Source organism: Balaenoptera physalus (genome assembly GCF_965194825.1).
Source record: "Balaenoptera physalus genome assembly, chromosome: 2".
NCBI classification, from domain to species: Eukaryota; Metazoa; Chordata; class Mammalia; order Artiodactyla; family Balaenopteridae; genus Balaenoptera; species Balaenoptera physalus.
In genome coordinates this window covers 88345833-88367374 of record NC_138883.1, presented here as the reverse complement: position 1 = coordinate 88367374, position 21542 = coordinate 88345833, and the positions used below count along the sequence as shown (strand labels likewise).

Sequence of the window (21542 nt, the reverse complement as noted above, 5' to 3'; positions counted from 1 at the left end):
ACAAACAAAATTGTAATATATAGAGAGTGTACAACGTGATGATTTGACATATGCATATACTGTGAAAGGATTCCCAACATTGAGTTAACACATCCACCACCTCACATATTTACTTCTTTTTTTTTTTTTTTTTTTGGTGAGAACACTTAAGTTCTATTCTCTTAGCAAATCTCAATTATATAATACAGTATTATCAACTATATCCACCATGTTATACATTAGGGCCTCAAACCTATTGATCTTATATCTGAAAGTTTGTACTATTATACCAGCTTCTCCCTATTCCCCTATTTCCCAGCCCTAGGCAACCACCATTCTATGAGTTCCTTTTTGTTGTTGTTTTTTTTTTGGATTCTGCATATAAGTGAGACCATGCAGTATTTGCCTTTGTCTGGCTTATTTCACTTAGTGTAATTGTTCATCCACATTGTTGCAAATAGCAGGATTTCCTTCTTTTGTAAGGATGACTAACATTCCATTGTATACATACACAACATTTTCTTTATCCATTCATCTGCTAGTGGGCACATAGGTTGTTTGCATACCATGGCTACTGTTAATAATGCTGCAGTGAACATGGGAGTACAGATAGTGACTTTGTTTCCTTTGGATATATACCCAGAAGTAAGATTGCTGGATCATATGGTAGTAGTTCTATTTTTAATTTCTTCAGGAAACTCCATAGTGACTGTACCATTTCCATTTCCACTAAGAGTGTGTAAAGGTTTCCTTTTCTGCACATCGTTGCCAGCATTTGCTATCTCTTGTGTTTTTTATGACAGCCATCCTAACAGGTGTAAGGTGATACCTCATTGAGGTTTTTATTTGTATTTCCTTGCTAGTTAGTGATATTGAGCACCTTTTCATGTACCTGTTGGTCATTTGGTTGAGTTCTTTGGAAAAATGTCTATTCAAACCCTCTGCTCATTTTTAAATTGGATTACTTGGATTTTTTGCTATTGAGCTGTATAAGTTCCTTGTATATTTTGGATATTAATTCCTTACCGGATATATGGTTTGCAAATATTTTCTCCCATTCTGTAGGTTGACTTTTCATTTTGTTGATGGTTTCTTTTGCTGTGCAGAAGCTTTTTAGTTTGACGAAGTCCCAATTGTTTTTTGTTTTTTGCTTTTTAAAATTTTTATTATTTTTTGGCTGTGTTCGTTCTTCGTTGCTGTGCGCAGGCTTTCTCTAGCTGCAGCAAGCAGGGGCTACTCTTTGTTGTGGCGCATGGGCTTCTCACTGCGGTGGCTTCTCCTGCCGCGGAGCATGGGCTCGAGGCGCGCGGGCTTCAGTAGTTGCGACGTGTGGGCTCAGTAGTTGCGGCTCGAGGGCTCTAGAGTGCAGGCTCAGCAGCTGTGGCTCACGGGCCTAGTTGCTCCACAGCATGTGGGATCTTCCTGGACCAGGGATCGAACCCATGTCCCCTGCATTGGCAGGAGGATTCTTAACCACTGTGTCACCAGAGAAGTCCCCCAATTGTTTATTTTTGTTTTTGTTGTCTTTGCTTTTGGTTTCAAGCCCAAAAAATCGTTGCCAAGACCAATGTCAAGGAGCTTACTCCCTACATTTTCTTCAAGGATTTTCAAGGTTTCAGGTCTTATGTTAAAGTCTTTAATCCGTTTTGAGTTGATTTTTGTATATGGTGTAAGGCAGGAGTCCAGTTTCATTCTCCTACAGGTGGATATACAGTTTTGCTAATACCATTTATTGAAAAGACTACCCTTTCCCCCACTGTATATTCTTGGCTCCTTTGTTGAAAACATGGGTTTATTTCTGGACTCTCTATTCTGTTTGATTGATCTGTGTGTTTATTTTTAAGTCAGTACCATACTGTTTTGATTACTACAGCTTTGTAATATAGTTTAAAATCAAGACGTGTGATGCCTTTAGCTTTGTTCTTCTTTCTCAAAATTGCTTTGGCTATTCAGGGTCTTTTGTGGTTCCATATGAATTTTAGAATTGTTTTTTCTATTTCTATGAAAAATGCCATTGGAATTTTAATAGGGATTGCATTGAATCTGTAGATCACCTTAGGTAGTATGAACACTTTAATAATATTCATTCTTCTAATCCATAAACGTGGAGCATATTTCCATTTATTTATCCCTTCCACTTTTTCATCAATTTTTTTATAGTTTTCAGTGTACAGATCTTTTCTTTCCTTGATTACATTTATTCCTAAGTATTTTATTCTTTTTGATGCTATTGTAAATGGGATTGTTTCATTAATTTCTCTTTCCAATAGTTCATTGTTATTGTATAGAAACACAAATGATTTTTGTATGTTTATTTTGTATCCTGCAACTTACTGAATTTGTTTATCAGTGCTAACAGTTTCTTGGTGGAGCCTTTAGGATTTTCTATGTATAAGATCATGTCATCTGCAGACACAGACAGTTTTACTTCTTTTCTGATTTGGGTGCCTTTTATTTCTTTTTCTTGGCTAATTGCTCTGTCTATGATTTCCGATACTATGTTGATTAAAAGTGGTGAGTGTGGTAATTCTTGTCTTATTCCTGATCTTAGAGGAAAAGTGTTCAGCTTTTCACGATTCAGTATGATGTTAGCTGTGGGCTTGTCATATATGGCCTTTATTATGTTGAGATACATTCCTTCTACATCCAATTTGTTGAGAGTTTTATCATGTAAGGATGTTGAATTTTGTCAGATGCTTTTTCTGCATCTATTGAAATGATTATATGGTTTTTATCTTTCATTTTGTTACAGTGGTATATCACATTTATTGATTTGTGTATGTTGAGCCATCCTTGCATCCCAGGAATAAATCTCACTTGATCATGGTGTATGATCTTTTTAATGTACTGTTGAATTTGGTTTGCTAATTTTTGTTGAGGATTTTTGCATCTATGTTCATCAGGAATACTGGCCTGTAATTTTTTCTTATAGTGTCCCTGTCTGGCTTTGGCAACAGGTAATTCTGGCCTCATAAAATGAATTTGGAAGTGTTCACTCCTTTTATGTTTTTTTGAAAAGTTTGAGAAGATTGGTATTAATTATTCTTTAACTGTTTGGAAGAATTCACCAGTGAACCTGTCTAGTCCTGGGCTTTTTTTGTTGGGAGGTTTTTGATTACTGATTCAATCTCCTTACTAGTAATCATTCTGTTCAGATTTTCTATTTCTTCATGATTCAGTCTTAGTCAGTTGTATATTTCTAGGAATTTATCCATTTCTTCTATGTTATCTAATTTGTTGGGATATAATTTTCCATAGCAGTTTCTCAAAATCCTTAGTATTTCTGTGTTATTAATTGTAATACCTCCTTTTTCATTTCTTTGAGTCTCCTCTCTCTTCTTCTTAGCTTAGCTAAACATATGTCTATTTTGTCTGTCTTTTAAGACAAATGGCTCTTAGTTTCATTGAACTTTTCTGTTGTCTTTTTTTGTCTCTGTTTCATTAGTTCCTGCTCTGATCTTTGTTATTTCCCTTCTTCTATAACTTTGGACTTAGTTTGTTTTTCTTTTTCTTGAGGTGTTAAATTAGGTTGTTTGAGATCTTTCTTTTTTTCTTAATTTAGGTGTTTGTCACTATAAACTCCCCTCTTTGAACTGCTTTTGCTGCATCTCTTAAGTTTTGGTATATTGTGTTTCCATTTTCATTTGTCTCAAGATATTTTTTCAAGTTTTTCCCCCAGTTTTATTGAGATATTATTGACATATAACATTGTATAAGGTGTACAATATAATGACTTGATATAGGTATATACTGTGAGATGATTACCACAATAAGTTTAGTTAACATCCATCAACTCACACAGTTACAGATTTTTCCTTGTGGTGAGTAAAGATATTTTATTTCTCTTTTGATTTCATTTTTGACCCATTGTTCAGGAGCATGTTGTTTAATGTCCACATATATGTGAATTTACCAGGTTTTTTCTTGTTACTGATTTCTAGTTTCATACTATTGTGGTCAGAAAAGACATTTGATATAATTTCAGTCTTCTTAAATATATTAAGACTTGCTTTGTAGCCTAACATATAATCTATCAGATAATTTCCATGTGTACTTGAGAAGAATGTGTATTCTGCTGTTGCTGGATGGACTGTTCTGTAAATGTTGTCAGGTCCATCTGGTCTAACATGTAGTTTAAGTCCAATGTTTCCTTATTGATTTTCTGCCTGGATGATCTATCTGTTGTTGAAAGTGGAATGCTGAAGTCCTCTACAATTATTGTATTGTTGTCTCTTCAGATCTGTTAATATTTGCTTTATATATTTAGGTGCTCCATATAGGGTGCATAAAAATTTACAGTTATTACATCCTCTTGATGAATTGACCCCTTTATCACTATATAATGACCTTCTTTGTTTCTCATTACTGTTTTGGCTTAAATTCTATTTTGTCTGATATAAGTATAGCTACCTCTGCTTGTCTGAAAAACTCTCTCTCCTTCAATTCTGAAGGACAACTTTGCCAGGTAAAGCATTACCAAGCATTGGTTGGTAGTTTTTTTCTTTTTAATATATCATCCCACTTTTTTTCTGGACTGTAAGGTTTCTGCAGAAAAATCTGCTGATAGTCTTATGGGAGCTCCCTTGTATATAACAAGTTGCTTTTCTCTTGCTGCCTTTATCTATGCTTTGTTTGTCTTAGTTTTGACAGTTTAATTATAATGTGTCTCAGTGTGGGTCTCTTTAGTGTCCCAAAGAGGAGAATTGCAGCCAGCACCTAGATGCAGGCTGATTAGAAGCTGGACCCTCAGGCACCAGCTGGAAAGTATGCAGTCAAACCCTTTCCAGGGAAAGAGTGGGAGATGGACATTTTTGACTGCTTCCTCTATACTGAGCCTTGTGGGGCAGGCGGGGGGTGGTGGGGAGGTAGGCACAGTTCCGTCTTAAAAATTGGGGCTCTAGATGTTCAGTCTAAACCCTTCACTGCTTAGGGATAAGCTTAGAGTTGGGAGTTCCCTTCCATTATATGGTGCTGTGCCAGGGGTGGGTTTTATGATGAGACTGTTTCTCAGTCTTTCCTACCCAATTCAATGTGGGTATTTTCTCAGTTGTAGGAGTCATTCAGCTAGTTTCTGGATTTTGCTTAGAGGGAATTACTCCATGTATAGCTGTACATTTGGTGCATCCATAGGAAGAGGGAAATTTAAGCCTCCTTTGTTGTTATCTTGGTCTGGAGTCACTCCAAATATATTTAGCATGAATGAATTGGACAAAAACATTATATCTTTCAGATTCTAGATACTAATGATGCTTAGTATGTGACTTTAGGCAAAAAGTCAGTTTCCGTTTTGAAGGCAGAAATGACCAGGAAAGAGTATTCTACTAATTTTTTAGTGATGTTCAGTGATGTAAAGACAACTCATCATTAAACACAAATTAGCAATTTTCACTTCACCCATTTACTTTAGACTATGCTTACAATGACATCCATTGAACTTCCCCAAGAACATAGGAGTCATAACTATGCCAGACCAATGATCTATCCAGTTTATAATTCATCTTTAATAGTACAGCAAAAGGATTATTTTTTCAGAGGATGTTGGTTGCTTTCTCTGGTGAAAACCTCCAAACACAGGAGGGTAATGTCTGTTAACTTGCCATAGTAACCTGTTAAGGAGCTGGTACCCAAACATCTACCTATATACTGAACAGATCATTTACTTAATGACAACTTCCAAATCTATCTCCAGTTCTTTTTTCTCTCCTGAACTTCAGACCCAAGTTGGTTTGTGAGTTGCTTAACATGATGGTCCCACAGGTACCTCCAAGTCAACATATCCACCTGAATTAAGCCATAATCTCTCCCCTTTACTCTCATTCCTGGAACTAGTCCTCTTCCTGTCAGTGAATGAATGGCATCCCTCAGACCCACTTACCCAAGCCGGAAAGGGTACAGTCATCCTTACCCTGCCCTTCACTTCAATAACCAATCCTATTGATTCTCCTTGTTCTAGTGCATCTTCATTCTCACAACTACTTAGTATCAGCTCTCATCATCTCTTACTTGGGAGTATTACAGCAATGTGTTTATTGATCTCCCTGACATCCAAATGGCTACCAGCATGATCTTTTGAAAAAACATACCAGTGTTAAGAATTTTATAAGTCAAAGTCTAAATTCCTTATCATTTCATACAAGGCCTTATAAGATCTTTCAGCCTCATCTCTCAGAACTCTCTTCATTCACCCATATATCACTACTAATACACACATCTTTTGCTTTTGAAGCACCAAACATTCTAGTTCCTCAAATCTTTCATTTTGTGTGTCCTGTAAATAGTTCTTTCAGCTTAATGATATACTCTCTTTTTTTTCAACTGACTTCTTTCAGTATTTTTTCTTTATCTTTGATTTTCTATAATTTCAAAATATGCTTAAGTATAGTCTTCTTGGCATTTATGCTGCTCGGTGTTCTCTGAGCTTCCTGGATCTGTGGTTTGGTGTCTGACACTAATTTGGAGAAATTCTCAGTCATAATTGTTTCAAATATTTCTTCTGTTCTTCTCTTGGTATTCACATTATGTGTATGTTACACCTTTTGTATTTGTCCCACAATCCTTGGATGCTCCATTCTGGTTTTTTTTTTTTTTCAGTCTTTGTTCTCTTTCCTTTTCAGTTTTGAAGACTTCTATTGATATATCTTCAAGCTAGGAGTTCTTTCCTCAGATGTGTTTAGTCTACTAGTAAGCCATCAAAGACATTCTTTATTTCTGTTACAGTGTTTTGTGATCTGTAGCATTTCTTTTTGGTTCTTTCTTGGGATTCCTATATCTCTGTACTTACATTGCCCATCTGTTCTTGCTTGCTGTCTACTTTATCCATTAGAGCCCTTAGCACATAAATCATAGTTGCTTGAAATTCCCACTCTGATAAATCGAAATCTTTGCCATGTCTGGTTTTGATGCTTGCTCTATCTCCTCAAATTGTGTTTTTTGCCTTTTAGCGGGCCTTGTACTTTCTTCTTGATAACTGGACATGATGTACCCAAAAAAGGAACTGCTGTAAATAGGCCTTAGTAATGTGGTGGTGAAGTGTGGGGGAGGGGAAGCATTCTGTAGTCCTATGATTAGGTCTCAGGCTTTTAGCGAGCCTGTGCCTCTGCACTGTGAACTTCACAAGTGTTTCTCAGTTTTTCCTCCCCCTTTAAGGGGGATAGGATGGCTAGAGTGAGCTTTAGTTGGGTATTTCCCTTCTTCCAGGTCAGGTAGGCTCTGATACTACCCCAGCTGGTTAGGCTCTGGTTAACTAGTTTCTCCTGACAGCAGGCCTTGTTTAAAAAAACAGAGTGCTCTGGTATATTTCAAAATGGCTCCTTTTCCCCTCCCCCTGCCAGAAGAATGAGGCGGTTTTTGTCTGATATTTACTGTGAGAACTTGGTCTAGCTCCTGGAGGTAAAACTCCCCAAAGTGTAGGGTTGCCCCCTATAACTGGGTCCCCCCGGAGTTTTTAACATCCAGACCTGTCCTCACTGAGGCTCCAGCAATTAGTTTCAGGTTTTCCTGCCCCAGCACAGGATTCTGTGGCAGTTTCCGCTCATGAGTCTGCTCCAGTAAGCTATGTGTTTGCCTGTCTGTCTCTCCAGTCTTCAGGTCAGCAGTTTGCCCTGTGTCTCTTACAGATCCAAGAAGAGTTATTGATTTTTCAGACTGTTCAGTTTTTTTTTTCTTGTTGTTAGGATGGAGTGGTGACTTCTGAGCTCCTTACATGCAGAATCAGAAAACTATTCTAATAATATCCCAGAAATTGGTAAACAAGTTCATTTTTACACTATCCGAATGCATCATGATTTTATCAATTCAACTTTATCCACTCTCAGTCTTCATTTCTGTCTGAAGAAGGCTATAAGTTTTTAGCCACTTAGGACCATTGCCATGTCTTCACCTACAACTTATCTATGTTCCAATTACAATAAAAACATCACTTCTGATCAGGGAAACCACCCTCCCTTACTTCCCCTCACCCTCCACTTCTCAGTGCCCCATCAATACAGGTAAAATCTGTCACTTGTCCATGCTAGAGCTAATAGTGAGTATGCATCTAATAAGAGAAAAAAACGGAGATCTAGGCCACCACAAATACCTGTCTCCCTTCTTATATGCTCTCTTCAGCAACCGTGTGATTACCCTCAAGACCTTGCTTCTCCCCACTCCCAGAAGATTCCTGAGTGGAGGAGAGCATAAAGGAGAAGGGGGCAGGGATCCCAGTGCTCACTCACCTCCGAAAGAGCTCTCTGCAGCACACATAGATCTCATAGGTTCGATTGGTGAAACTTGTGTTTAGGAAGGAGACACAGTCAGTTTCAGCTCCCCTGGGGACATAGAGGATTCCTGGGTAAAGGAGACAGAGATGCTAAGGGGAAGATTTTACACATGTTCCTTAAGGCTCTTAATTCTTTGGGTATAAATTGAGAACACTGTAGATTTGGTGCCTTTTCTATGCATATGTGAGATGGAGAGTTAAAACAATATTCTGAGACTAAGCTGAGACACTTACCTGCCACACAGGCGCTGATAAGGGATACACAGGCCCCTGTGAAGAGGGCACTGACCACAACCTTGGACAAGTCACTCTTCCGGTGGGGTACCATTGATGCTGCGGACAACACAACAAAATAATTCAATCTCTTCCCCACAAGGCAATTAGGCATACCCCATGAAACCCCATTAGAAGAATGCTGAGGATCAAAATGCAGCAGATGAATAGCATTCTTACCACCAACCACCAGAGGCTGGACAGTGGTACCCTAAGAAGTGTGTATATTCATTAGTCCTATGGGGTCACTAACTTAGACATTCCCCAGGTCAAGGATTGTGTGAAGGATTGTGTGAAGTGTGTGAACCACTAACTATTTAGTGGTTTTGTGAACATTCCCAAGATGTATCTGAATTAAGCAAAGCCCTGGGTTGCTCCAGACAGGTGCAAATGCCTTGGGTGTTCACTAACTGAAATCTGCATTCTTAACCTGGACAGAATTAGATGGGCTATTTTGTGCCAGAGAAATAAGGAGGGCAACATTCACCTAAACCTTAGTCACATGATGCATATCCCATTACTGGATGACAAGCTCACAATCAGATTGTAATCAGGCATCAGAATTAGAATACAGGGACTTCCCTGGTGGCGCAGTGGTTAAGAATCCGCCTGCCAATGTAGGGGACACGGGTTCGAGCCCTGGTCCGGGAAGATCCCACATGTCACAGAGCAACTAAGCCTGTGCACCACAACTACTGAACCTGCGCTCTAGAGCCCGGGAGCCACAACTACTGACGCCCGGGCGCCTACAGCCCATGCTCCGCAACAAAGAGAAGCCACCAAAAGGAGAAGCCCGCGCACCACAACGAAGAGTAGCCCCTGCTCACTGCAACTAGGGAAAGCCCATATGCGGCAACGAAGACCCAACACAGCCAAAAATAAATAAATAAATATTTTTTAAAAAAGAATTAGAATACAGACAAGTGTTTAACAGAAGGGAAAAAGATAAACTGAAAGGAAATTGTTTCACCTTTAAATTGTTCGATCAGCTACCAAGTAAATCAACTTAATGATTCTAGCCCAGAATATGAGTGCCATAAAAAACGGACACACTGAGCTGTATTTTTCTTACACTTTATTTCTCACTTGGATCTTCCAAACTCTTGGAATCCCCTGCCTTCAAGGACAATTCCATTTTCCTCATATTGTTTCCTCCAGCCATCACCATTCAGCAAGATTTTCAGCAATCTAATTGTATCTATGTATGCTTCACATACTCACTCCTCCCACACCTGGTGACTTGTAGCTTTTAATCCAACACTTCACACCACTTGCTCTAATTATCTATCTGCCTTATGTGTCTGCTGCTTTTATTTGGCCTTTGATTCCGTGTGCAATGCCTAATTCTGTGAAGTCAACTGGTGAGCAGCGTAATTTCGGAAAGTACCTTCACTACTGAATAAAAAACAAAATACCTTTACTTTTATATGCACTATGTCCATTTAATGGCAAAATAAAAATAATATCATTATAGTCTTCCTCATAGGGAAAATAAAAATAAAATTGGTCTTTTGGGCCTCCATTTGAAAGGGAAAAAAATGACAGAAGTTGAGATTGCAAACCCAGCCTGGGCTTCATGCATAGCCAGGTAGCATGATTACCTTAACTCCAAATTAACTGCCACCTGAGAGGCCCATTTCACATCAGCTTCTCTATCTGGTCTCAACTCATACTGAAGCACCAGGACTGCCCACTACAGATGCTGGGAACTGGCTGGCATATTGGGTAGCTGGGAAAATGAATTAACTCACTCAAGCCTCCCAGTGTGATTCCTATGGAACTAAGATTGGCAAATCCACAGAGTGAAAATGTTGTAATGATTTCAGCTCTCACCTAGGGAAAACAAAAATAAATAAGTAAACTCAGTCCTATGTGCACAGTCGTATAATCATGAGAGACGTTCCAGAGTACTTAGAACCCCCAATCTTGTGTGTGCTACTCTAAGGAATATGGAAAGGATGCTCAGAAAATAATCGCTTCATGAGTTATTATAGGGATAATGATATGGAACCACCATGGCCTCTTTACCCAATGCTCTTCTTGTTGAAGCTTATGAATTAGGAGAAGGCCTAGGAATGAGGATGATTGAGAGAAAAGAGAGGGAGAGAAAAAAGGAGCTCAGTTTATAGCAATTTAAACTTATAAATGAAGAAGGAGACCTTAGACTATCAGAAATAGTATCCTCCTTGGACTGCCCCAACTGTAAAGGCTCAGTAATTACATTCTAGAGAGAAGTTGGGTCAGAGTGTAGGGGACTAGCACACAGACCTCAGGGCAGCTCAGGCACCGAAGCCAAGCATACTGTTACTCTTGCTTTGTGGTCAGGCCTGGGATCCTGGAAAGGGATCTGTGCGTGTTAAACTTTAGTGTAACACTTTTTGTCTGCCTGGACTGTTTATGCTTTTCTAGATTGTCACTTACAGAAATCCACTGTTTCTCGCCTCCAATCCACTCTTCCACTCCAGAGAGACGTTTGTTTTTGTACTGAGACAGTTGCTGATAGGCCACAAACTCATTCGTGAAGAACTTGATCCCCACCATCTCAGCCACCATCGGACAGTCTGCCCACTCGACACCCATCATGAAAACCACGGGCCTTAGGATATAGGAGCAGATGACCTGGGTGAGAGAAAGAGACAGTCAGGAGACAAAGACTTCTCTGGAGCCTTGACTCAGTCTCCTCCACCCTTCTCCTCTCCACGCTCCCTCAGTGCACTGTGGGTCAGGAGGACATGCACAATTCAAGGACTACTTAAACACACCCTAGAGGGACAGCCCAACAAATGGAATCCTTTACCTGAAAAGTGAGCCCCTGTATGTCTACCAGTTCCCCTAGCCAGGAGAGGGCAGCGTTGATGAAGGCCAACACGGCCAAAAAGGCAATCAGGTTGGCTGCTATGTTAGCAGCAAGGCCTATGGCATCTGTGGCTCCATTGCTGGCAGCTTCCAGAACACTCTTCTCCTTCCTGTGGTTATTGGGCATAGGGGAAGAATACGGTGTCTAGAGTAATCGCGGCTCCTCAGAGAAGAGCTGTCCCAGTGTCCCAGCAGTGCAGGAGTGCAACAGGAGAGTGCAAGAACAGCTTGAGGGGTGATGGGGGTTCCTAGTGACCCTTTTTGTGGAAATTACACTGAAGCAGTATCAGATTTAATCGCCATGAAATGGTACTGACACAAAGGACAGAGGATAATGGCATGCAGAAGAGAGAGGCAGGTGGGAGGGTTAAACAAAAGAAAAAAATCAACATGATTATCTAAAGGCAGAGGTAGACAAGAGGGGATATGGAATCATATTATTTCTTCTCCAGAAGACTTGAAGCCTCTGCCACCATAGCACCACTCTTGACTCTGCACCTGACCTCACCATCTCCCAAATTATATGCCTCATTGGACTCACCCACGGGGCAATTTTACCCCCTCCTTATTCTTGAACTTGGACTCCTCCACTTCTGGATATACCAGCTTTGACAAAGCAAGAGCAGAAGGGGCAGCCATCACAGAGGCAGAAATCAAGGATGACGCGTCAATCTGTAAGGCCAGACTTAGGAATGAGCATCTACAGAACCCAGACTTGGGCTCACCCAGGAGTGATCAAACAGACTATGCTTACCCCAAAGGATATGAAGGCTCCCAAGACAGTGCCTGAGATGGTGGCAAACCCTCCAGTCATCACTGCATGGACTTCTGAAAGCGTCATGTCTGCAAGGTATGGACGGATGAGCAGAGGTGCCTCTGTCTATAAAAAAGGAGAAGAGAGTCAGAATCAAGAAGGTGCAGCTCCCCATCCCAGAGTGTCCGCCCCAGCTCCGGGCACACATCCCTCCAGTGTGGGTGCTCTTCCAAAACTAAGCTCTGCTCTTAGGCTCTCCCAGTGTCTGGCTCACCCACTCTGGCACCTAATCATATCCCGGCTAGCACTCTTCTCATGTGTTTTCATATCAGTTTGTCTCATCTATTTAAAATTTAGAATGCTATAGAAGACAAACGGTATATTTCTTTTGTATGTTCTCAATGTCTAAAACTATATACTTGGGAATTCCCTGGTGGTACAGTGGTTGGGACTCCGCGCTTTCACTGCCAAGGTCCGGGATTCGATCCTTGGTTGGGGAACTAGGATCCCACAAGCCATGTGGTGTGGCCCAAACAAACAAACAAAAACTATATACTTAGTGAATGACTTTAGTATAGTGTACTTACTGAGTACATATTAATTGCTTAAAAGTTACTCATTAAATGAATTGCAAATAGATGACTGAAGCCCAATGTTGATGAAAGAATCCAAAGAAATAATGTTTGTGAAAATGGTATGAAATTATGAAGACCCAATTATGTAAAATATATCTAGCATTGGGGCTTCCCTGGTGGCGCAGTGGTTGAGAATCTGCCTGCCAATGCAGGGGACACAGGTTCGAGCCCTGGTCTGGGAAGATCCCACATGCCGCAGAGCAACTAGGCCCGTGAGCCACAACTACTGAGCCTGCACGTCTGGAGCCTGTGCTCCGCAACAAGAGAGGCCGCGATAGTGGGAGGCCCATGCACCGCGATGAAGGGTGGCCCCCGCTTGCCACAACTAGAGAAAACCCTCGCACAGAAACGAAGACCCAACACAGCCAAAAATAAATAAATAAATTAATTAATTAAAAAAATATATATCTAGCATTGACCTAAGAAATACTTATTATTTAATGAGTGACAACTATGTGCCTAGTGCTATATGATATGCTAGGGACATTCCTATGAATAAGGCAAAGTTCCTACTCTTTGGACTTTATAGTCTAGCAGAGGAAACTAAGCTGATTATGGAGAAATTCAGCAAAATGCATCATGCTATGGTAGAAGTGTACAGAAGTATTCTGAGAACACTTCAAATACCATTAATCAGCCTAGGGCCTTAGGAGAGAAAGACCTCAATACTAATTCCTTGTCAGTTTGACAAGCCATTGTCCCTAACATTGAGTTGATCAGTCAGTAGCATATATTGAACACCTATTCCATACAGACAAATGCATCAAACAAGTATTATGGGGACAAGCTTTGGTGTTAGCCCTGAGCAAGGCAAGCTATTGTCTCCTTAGAGACCCTGGAAAACAAAGGTCACAGGAAGAAACCAGAATATGGAGGAAACATCTTTCATAGCCCCTGAAGGGGGATGACTTGGACCAGGCCATTTCCCTAAATTCCTGTGTAAGAAGTTGGATCTGTGGTTAAGTATGTCCCCATTACATACACCCAAATAAGTATTATTAGGTATGAAAGGTGAAAGCAATGAGCTGAGTTCCAAGTTTTCTTTCATCAGAGTGACTGGCTGCCCATGCAGTCTTCATCTATTTGACTTTTCAAAAGGAAAGCATACATTTCTCAAACTGTTCTCTGCCATACTCTCTGTTCCCCAGAGAAAAGATCAGAAGGCCTCAGGGTGCTTACCATACCCACAAAGATGTTTCCTGCCACAGCCAGGGTCTCTGTGGCAGTGGTGCCCATGGTGATTTGCAAAAACCAGGCAATCTAAAGGGATACAAAGATCCAAACCATTAACATTAGCAGAAATCTTGGGGTGTATCCATCAAAACCCCTCCTCCATTATGTTGGTAAGGAAACTAAGGCCTAGAGAAGAAGAGGGACAAGGCCGAGACCACAAACCAAGTTACTAACAGAGCCTGGACCAGAACTCAGGACTCTTGGCTTCCAGAAAAAGTAGATTAAAACTCAGTATGAAATGGCAGTTCAGCCCATTTTTTCTCCCTGCTCTGTCCCTCAGCCTGCCTAGGGTCTGGTCCTGACCATCTGATATCAGGCACGCTTGAAAGAGTTTGCTTTTCACATTGGTTCTAATGCTCTAGATCTGACATATGATCATTTTTTCCCAAAGTAAGTGCCATCTTCATGCCTCTTGATAGATCACAAGACAAAGGCCCACCTCCTGACCATGCAGGAGAATGACTCACCTTCTGAACTACCCACTGCACAAAGCCCAGGTAGTAAAGAATGGACATCACACATCCAAAGAAAAGGATGATCGGTAAGGCCTATAATGAGAATGATGGGGCAACCAGTGAGATACTACACTGAATGTGCAACTGTGTGCCATAAGAAGACAGTGTTTCAGGTCTCTAAGTTAAGTTCTTAGCATCCCAAGCACAGCTGATACAGTATAGATACTCTGGATATTTAAACACAAGCTAGTCTAGGAATAAATTTTAAATGTATTGCAAATCTATTATTTGCAATAATAGAGCCTTCTTCTCCCACCCCTATTTCATTCCAATTTCAGTATGACAATGATCAAAGGGCAAGAGATTAATGCTGCTTCCTATATGGATAAGATCAAATCCTCTTCTTAGGGTCAAATTGGTATACAGACTGGCTGATCTCTTGGACACACATCTTCATCATCTCGCTTTATCCCCCTCACCCTCACTGCCATTGACGCTCATTCTTGCTCATGAAACACATGACCTGAAAAGCGAAGATATCCTTGACCAGCATATCCCCAAAAACAAAACTGGAGCCAGCCACAGTATAGTTGAGGAAAATCTGAAAGAAAAAAAAGAGAGACAGAACAAGAGTGAAGCCAGAAAGGACACAGGGAAGATAGGATCAGCCTCATGTATGATGAGGACCTACTGCTGCTACTGAGGTTGGCCTCCCTTTGACAGCATGGGAAGCAGCCTAAGTCACTATGAGCTACTCATTGAATGACAGAGGACTCAGCAGTTCCGTTCTCTTTATTTGTATGCTTAGTTGTACCCCAGTATACTCTCTCCTTTCCCACCAGATCACCCACCACCATCACTAACAAGACACAGCCTGATCTCCTCATGCTTTCCCCCAGTCTCCTTTCTCTAGGGTTCTAAAAGACCAGAGCTCTCATATTCAATTTCTCATACCTGAATCTGGTTTCCCAGCCATTGAAATGCATTAAATCCAGGATCAGTTCTGATGACCAAGATCCCAAAGACAAACTGAAGACCTAGGCCCCAAAGCACTGTCCTCCAGGACACCTGGGACCAATAAAAACGTTATTCTAATGTGAGCTCTAAACCCGACTTGTTCATTACCTGGCTGGGGTTTTAAACATGGGTACGTGTACTCTGGAACCAACCTATCATGTTAACAGTAAATCTGGGGTAAGATGGAACAGGGAGCAGGGGGAAATAGGGCAGTAGTATATAAAGAGCCACATATGTCTATGTGGTTTTCAAAACTATGTCTACAGGTTAGACCTCACACACAGACACACGCACACAAATATATAAAAGCATCATAAACAAATACTTTAATATTACTATGTACAATGCAAGCTGATTCTCTATTGTATTCTATTTTCTTTCTTTCCTTCTTTATTTTTTGTTTTGTTTGTTTTTTCTTTAACACTGGCCTGGATCCACAAAACTGATATCAAGGCTTACTAACGGGTCACAACCTACAGTTTGAAAATAAATGGTCTAGGGCCTGTGAGAACTTTAAACTTCACTTAGGAGCAAAATTGTCAAAGGGGCAAATTCCAGAGATTGTTAAGAACTTAGTTCTATGCCTTTGTAATCAATACTTGGCTCATGCACTTTGTAATTAGTAACACATGGTCCTTGGCTAGGTATTACTATGCCCACCCTGCAATACCCAAAACTCACTGCACTGTGGTGTTTGGAGCAGGCAAAGAGGATGAGGGTGAACATGCAGATTCCTGTGAAGGAGATCAGCTGCTCTGGCCTTTGGGCTGTGTCTAGAACCAGCCACAGGATAAGGCCAACCAAGAAGACTCCCACGAACACACTGGAGAGGGAATTTCAAGACCATGTCATCAAATCAGTGAGTGAATAAGAAATCATTAACTTTACCTCTAAAAAATAGAAATTCACCACAAGGATAAATGAAACAACTCAACAGATTAGACACAGAGACATATCTTTAGAATCATTCATCTGGTGGTTTCCCAGTTACCACCTCTTCCCTCCCCTCAACTCTTTTACTCACAGAATGAAGCTGAAAGAGTCCAATCTGAGGACATAAATCTCATGACCTCCTTTTCTTCAAGTTATCATACCAGTAAGATGTGATATAAAGACTTATCCTTTAAGAATGTTCTAATGCATAACCAAAATATTTTAAAAAGAAGGAGGAAAAGTCCTCCCATGGATCTCCACCCAATTTCCAACCACTCCAAGGGCAAGAGTAAACGCTAAGCCACAAATCAACTACTTAGTGCCCTGTGGTCCCTTGATGTACCAAACATGCTTGATCAATACATAAACTAGTCTCCTCATGTCTGAGTGTTGGAGTCATTTCAATTCAAGGGAGAAGAATTAGAAGATGAATCACATATGAAAAGAAAAGAAAACAAAAAGAGCACATTGTCCGTTGAGATGCCGTATGAACAACGATGACGACGACAGAAGGGATCACAGGTCAGGGTTGAATTTTGGAGCTGTTCTCACTGTGAACTCAAAGTGAATTAAATCTGGCTTCCATGGATAACGAATAAGAACGTGCTGTATAAAAAATTTAAAAATAAAATTAAAAAAATAAAGTAACATAAAAAATAAATAAATAAATAAATAAATCTGGCTTCCAGAATCCATCCTGTTAATGAAGAAAGTCCTTTCGCTCTATCTCTCCAATGTCAAATAAATCAATGATCCAAAATTTAGGCTGTAGTCTGGTGTGTTTCTCCAAATGATCGCTGTTGCAAACATCGTGAACAGCTATTTTCCGTGCATCCATTGGACAAAAGGCATAAAAGTGGAACATATAGAGAGTCTGCAAGTTATCCTCTCACCCCAGGCGTGTGATCAAAGGACACGTGCATGCCACAGTTAGTTAGATGAGGTGCGGCTGCTGTAGCATCCAGCTCAGTATACACTGAACAGTGAGTTTGCTCCTTAAACTCTAGGGAATTATAAGACACCAGTGGGTGCAGGAAGTCTGGAGGACTAAAGGGAAAAAAAGCACAAAAAGTATCTGGGAACTAAGGGAGAAACACATGACCACCAAATCAATTTGATAGTTTAATGCTGCTATAAGCCTCTTTGCCTTGATTTCTTCATTGAAGAGGAGTATGGTTTTTCTCATTTCTGATACCAGCCCTGACAATAAACAGACTGAAACTCTTCTCTGAAATGGAACCCCTCTGGCCCCCTAGCAATATTGAGACATGAGGCTATAAGAAACTGGACTAAGTTCAGTGCTCAGACGCCCACTGCTATTTGCTCGCTGAGCCTTGGTTTTTTTTGTTTTTTTTTTTAACATCTTTATTGGAGTATAATTGCTTTACAATGGTGTGTTAGTTTCTGCTTTATAACAAAGTGAATCAGTTATACATATACATATATCCCCATATCTCTTCCCTCTTGCGTCTCCCTCCCTCCCACCCTCCCTATCCCACCCCTCTAGGTGCTCACAAAGCACCGAGCTGATCTCCCTGTGCTATGCGGCTGCTTCCCACTAGCTATCTATTTTACATTTGGTAGTGTATATATGCCCATGCCACTCTCTCACTTTGTCCCAGCTTACCCTTCCCCCTCCCCGTGTCCTCAAGTCCATTCTCTAGTAGGTCTGCGTCTTTATTCCCGTCTTGCCCCTAGGTTCTTCATGACCATTATTTTTTTTTATTTTTTATTTTTTAGATTCCAGCTCTATTTACAATAGCCAGGACATGGAAGCAACCTAAGTGTCCATCAACAGATGAATGGATAAAGAAGATGTGGCACATATATACAATGGAATATTACTCAGCCATAAAAAGAAACGAAATTGAGTTATTTGTAGTGAGGTGGATGGACCTAGAGTCTGTCATACAGAGTGAAGTAAGTCAGAAAGCGAAAAACAAATACCGTATGAGCCTTGGTTTTGTAAAGTATAGGGGAGGGTCTGAGAGACAGCTCAGGAACCGTCAAAGGAGGAAAAGGGTAATGGACTGGGATTTAAGACAAGTTGTGGGATGAGGGATATTGAGATTCTTATCTTACCATTTCATCCAAAGCTTCAGGCAGGAGTTTTCAAGGGGCTTCAGACATCTCGTTAATTTTTCACCAAAGAACCTTTTCAGAAAGCGGTGAACCAGGACTAAAAGCACCAAACAGGTGAGGACAAACAAGGCCAGTGCCCTATGGAAATTCAAGATGCAAGCTGCCAGGAAGTAGGCAGCATAAGCTAAAAAGAGAAAGTACAGAGTAAGGATCAGCAAGGCAGAGCCCCCTAGGACCAAATGAAGATTTAGTCATGAATGTCTGGGACTTAAGGCAGGTAAAACCCTCCAGCGACCTTACCACCCAGCCCTGTCAGACTGAGCTGCAATTCTCAAGGCCAGGATAGATGGCTAACTGTTTTCTTGGGGGATCCCAAGGAGGAAACAACTTAGTTTGAATGTTGCATATTTTCACTTGTCCCTGATAAAATCTCATTCCCTTCTATTTTATCTGATATTCTCTTTCTATCCCTGGAAGTGGATTTGATCAGCACCCACCTTTATACTCTTAAAAAGTCATCCTTTCTCAAAACTTTATAACCCCAGTCATTTTAACCTTTCCTCTTCAGCAGAGCCATGTAAACAAGGCTACTACTAGGAGGTACAGCCATATGGTTCTCATTCCATGGCCCCTTGACTCACCCCAAAATATAATTTTTGTTCTCACTACCCCAGCTGCCTCTAATATTCACATCAAAGTCCCATACGTCACTGACGGTATATTTTAAATAAACATTTGCTATCTATTTTTTTTTGGTCATGCCCCGCGGCTTGCAGGATCTTAGTTCCCCAATCAGGGATCGAACCCGGGCCCCAACATTGAAAGCACTGAGTCCTAACCACTGGACCGCCAGGGAATTCCCACGAGGTTTGCTATCTTTTAAAAATATTTTATATCATTGATCTCACCAGTAAACCAGCAAATAAGTAACATACTATAGGCTTCTTTCACAGACTTCAAGAACCATGCCCCTCATCTAATCAAGATACTAAAAAAGAGACAAGCCCAGATTCTCTGACATATTTAAGTCTATCAAATAGTACATTTTGAAAAATAGCTTAGTCTCAGAAGTGCAACTTACTTACTTAGTCCTAGAAGTGAAACTCTATAAATTACAGCTCACCTACAAGTAATTAAGATCTTCACATCACATAGCCCTTTAGATCAACTTGTGAGTAAAGCTGCTTTCCATCTAGTAATAGTCTTGACACAAGGTCACATTTCTAAAACGACTGTGTCTCTCACTTCCCTGGATCCTCAATACCTTACCCAAACACAACAGGCTCAGCAGGATCTTCTTGAACAAGCCAGCATGTGTCTTACAGAAACTTCTTGTCCTGGTGAAAGGCTGTAGGTTCCTCCTGATGAGAATCCAAAAGTTAAGATCCAAAAATTATTCCATCCCGTTTATATCAATTCCCAGAACTTAGATTGCCTGGCCAGAGGAAGAGTTTTCTCTTAATGAAATTCATCCTGGGGAAGTTCGGTAGTGTTCTAGCGATGCCAAAAAGGCAAGGTCAACCTTGCCAATGGGCAGCAGGTCAGAACACTCCTACCCAACCTGGACTAGCAATATCCTCAGTAATTTCCTACCACAGAAGGGAACACTGGTCACATCAGGGAGAGACTACCGGGACCTACTCCTTCCTGTTCCCTAGGGACGAGGGATTGCTCAGCTTCCAGATGCAGAAAAGGGCCTATTCTTCTGAGAGAAAATAAAAATCACATAAACCCATAACCCTGAACAGTCAATCAGATATGCATTGACAGACTGGATGGAAAACACTACCACCCTCAAGAATCCCTGGGTGAGAGGGCCTGAGAGAAGGTACCCAGCAAGTAGAACTTTTCAAGTTTAATTTATCAAACATTTATCTAGTGCTTTCTATGTGCTGAACTCTTTCTAAAAAGTTTAAAAGTACGAACTCATTGACTCCTAATAAGAACTCTTGAGATGGCTACTATTATCATTCCCATTTTACAGATGTGGAAACTGGAAAACAGAGAAGTACCTTTCCCAAGGTCATGGAAGTTGTAAGGAGCATAGACAGAATGTAAACTCAGGCAGTCTGGCTTCAGAATCTGAGCTCTTAACCATCTTCCTTTGCTGCATCTTACCTAGGCCCCAGGCTCACCTGTCTCTGCCACTTTTAAATGTCCTCAGCACACTGAAGTCATATGAACAAAAAGCTCTAATTTCCAAACTCTTAGACGCTCCAAAGAAGATGAGCCCAGCAAGAAGGTCCCAGTTGGCCATCATGCTGAGGCAAGACAGCTTAGCCAGGGCTGGGACCAACCACTAGCTCCAAATGCCCTGGGGACTTAGCTCACAGATTTCCATGGCTCTTTCTCCATTGCTACCTCTCCCATCTAACACACTCCCTCTTCTTTATACAAAGCCTTCCTTTTCACTCCTCTCTCCTTCCCCTTATTTCTTCTTTCTTCAGGGAGTCCAATCCTGTGTTAGTTGAGTAGAGTGTGTATTATCAGATATAGGTGATCTGAGAAAGGAGAAAACATTCTTTATCACCACCTGACTTATCAATTCAAGAGGACACTTTAGGATCTCAAGAACTCTGCTACCTTTCCATGCTTAATAGAGAAAGTAGTGAGTAAAAAGCGTTGCTTAGAGGTGTCAGTGTACCTGAAGGATGTCAATATCTTTGGAATATCATTTGCAAAGTATATCAAGGAACTAATGTAATTTCAATCCTAGACTTCCCATGTGTGCCAGATATCTTTGGTTTGCTCCTCCAGATCCACTCTCCATCTTGCTCTGTGCCCTGGGATTCTAACCCATGTGGACTGCATCAGTGGGATTACATAACCCTCTGGATTATCTAGTTGGGTTCTACCAAGAGGACCCAAAAGGAGATCAGAGTGTATGAAAAGACTGAGGTCAGCATATTGAAGTCTTTATCTGACTCTCCTTCTGGTTTCTCTTATATCTTGTCCCTTTGGGCCTAGGAATAGTAACTGTTCATTGCTTCTAGCCTCAGGTTCTTGCACTATTGTTCCCTGTGATTCCACTACATCTTGCACACATCCCTGTAATGGTCTCTCTGTAA

General features: G+C 40.8%; 1 protein-coding gene across 3 annotated transcripts in view; it reads right to left on the bottom strand.

The window, feature by feature from the left end:
- The window catches only part of SLC28A2 (solute carrier family 28 member 2), a 120804-nt gene that overhangs the window by 64865 nt on the left and 34397 nt on the right, over positions 1-21542 (bottom strand). For all 3 annotated transcript variants that reach the window (XM_082450090.1, XM_082450089.1, XM_082450091.1), the window contains 14 exons: positions 19744-19835; positions 18475-18658; positions 16141-16282; positions 15397-15510; positions 14966-15043; positions 14455-14535; positions 13934-14014; positions 12120-12245; positions 11907-12037; positions 11307-11475; positions 10931-11128; positions 10261-10342; positions 8471-8569; positions 8193-8304 (listed from right to left, as the gene is read on the bottom strand). In XM_082450090.1, coding sequence (XP_082306216.1) covers positions 8193-8304; positions 8471-8569; positions 10261-10342; positions 10931-11128; positions 11307-11475; positions 11907-12037; positions 12120-12245; positions 13934-14014; positions 14455-14535; positions 14966-15043; positions 15397-15510; positions 16141-16282; positions 18475-18658; positions 19744-19835 — 1689 coding nt within the window. The remainder of the gene's footprint in view (positions 1-8192; positions 8305-8470; positions 8570-10260; positions 10343-10930; positions 11129-11306; positions 11476-11906; positions 12038-12119; positions 12246-13933; positions 14015-14454; positions 14536-14965; positions 15044-15396; positions 15511-16140; positions 16283-18474; positions 18659-19743; positions 19836-21542) is intronic.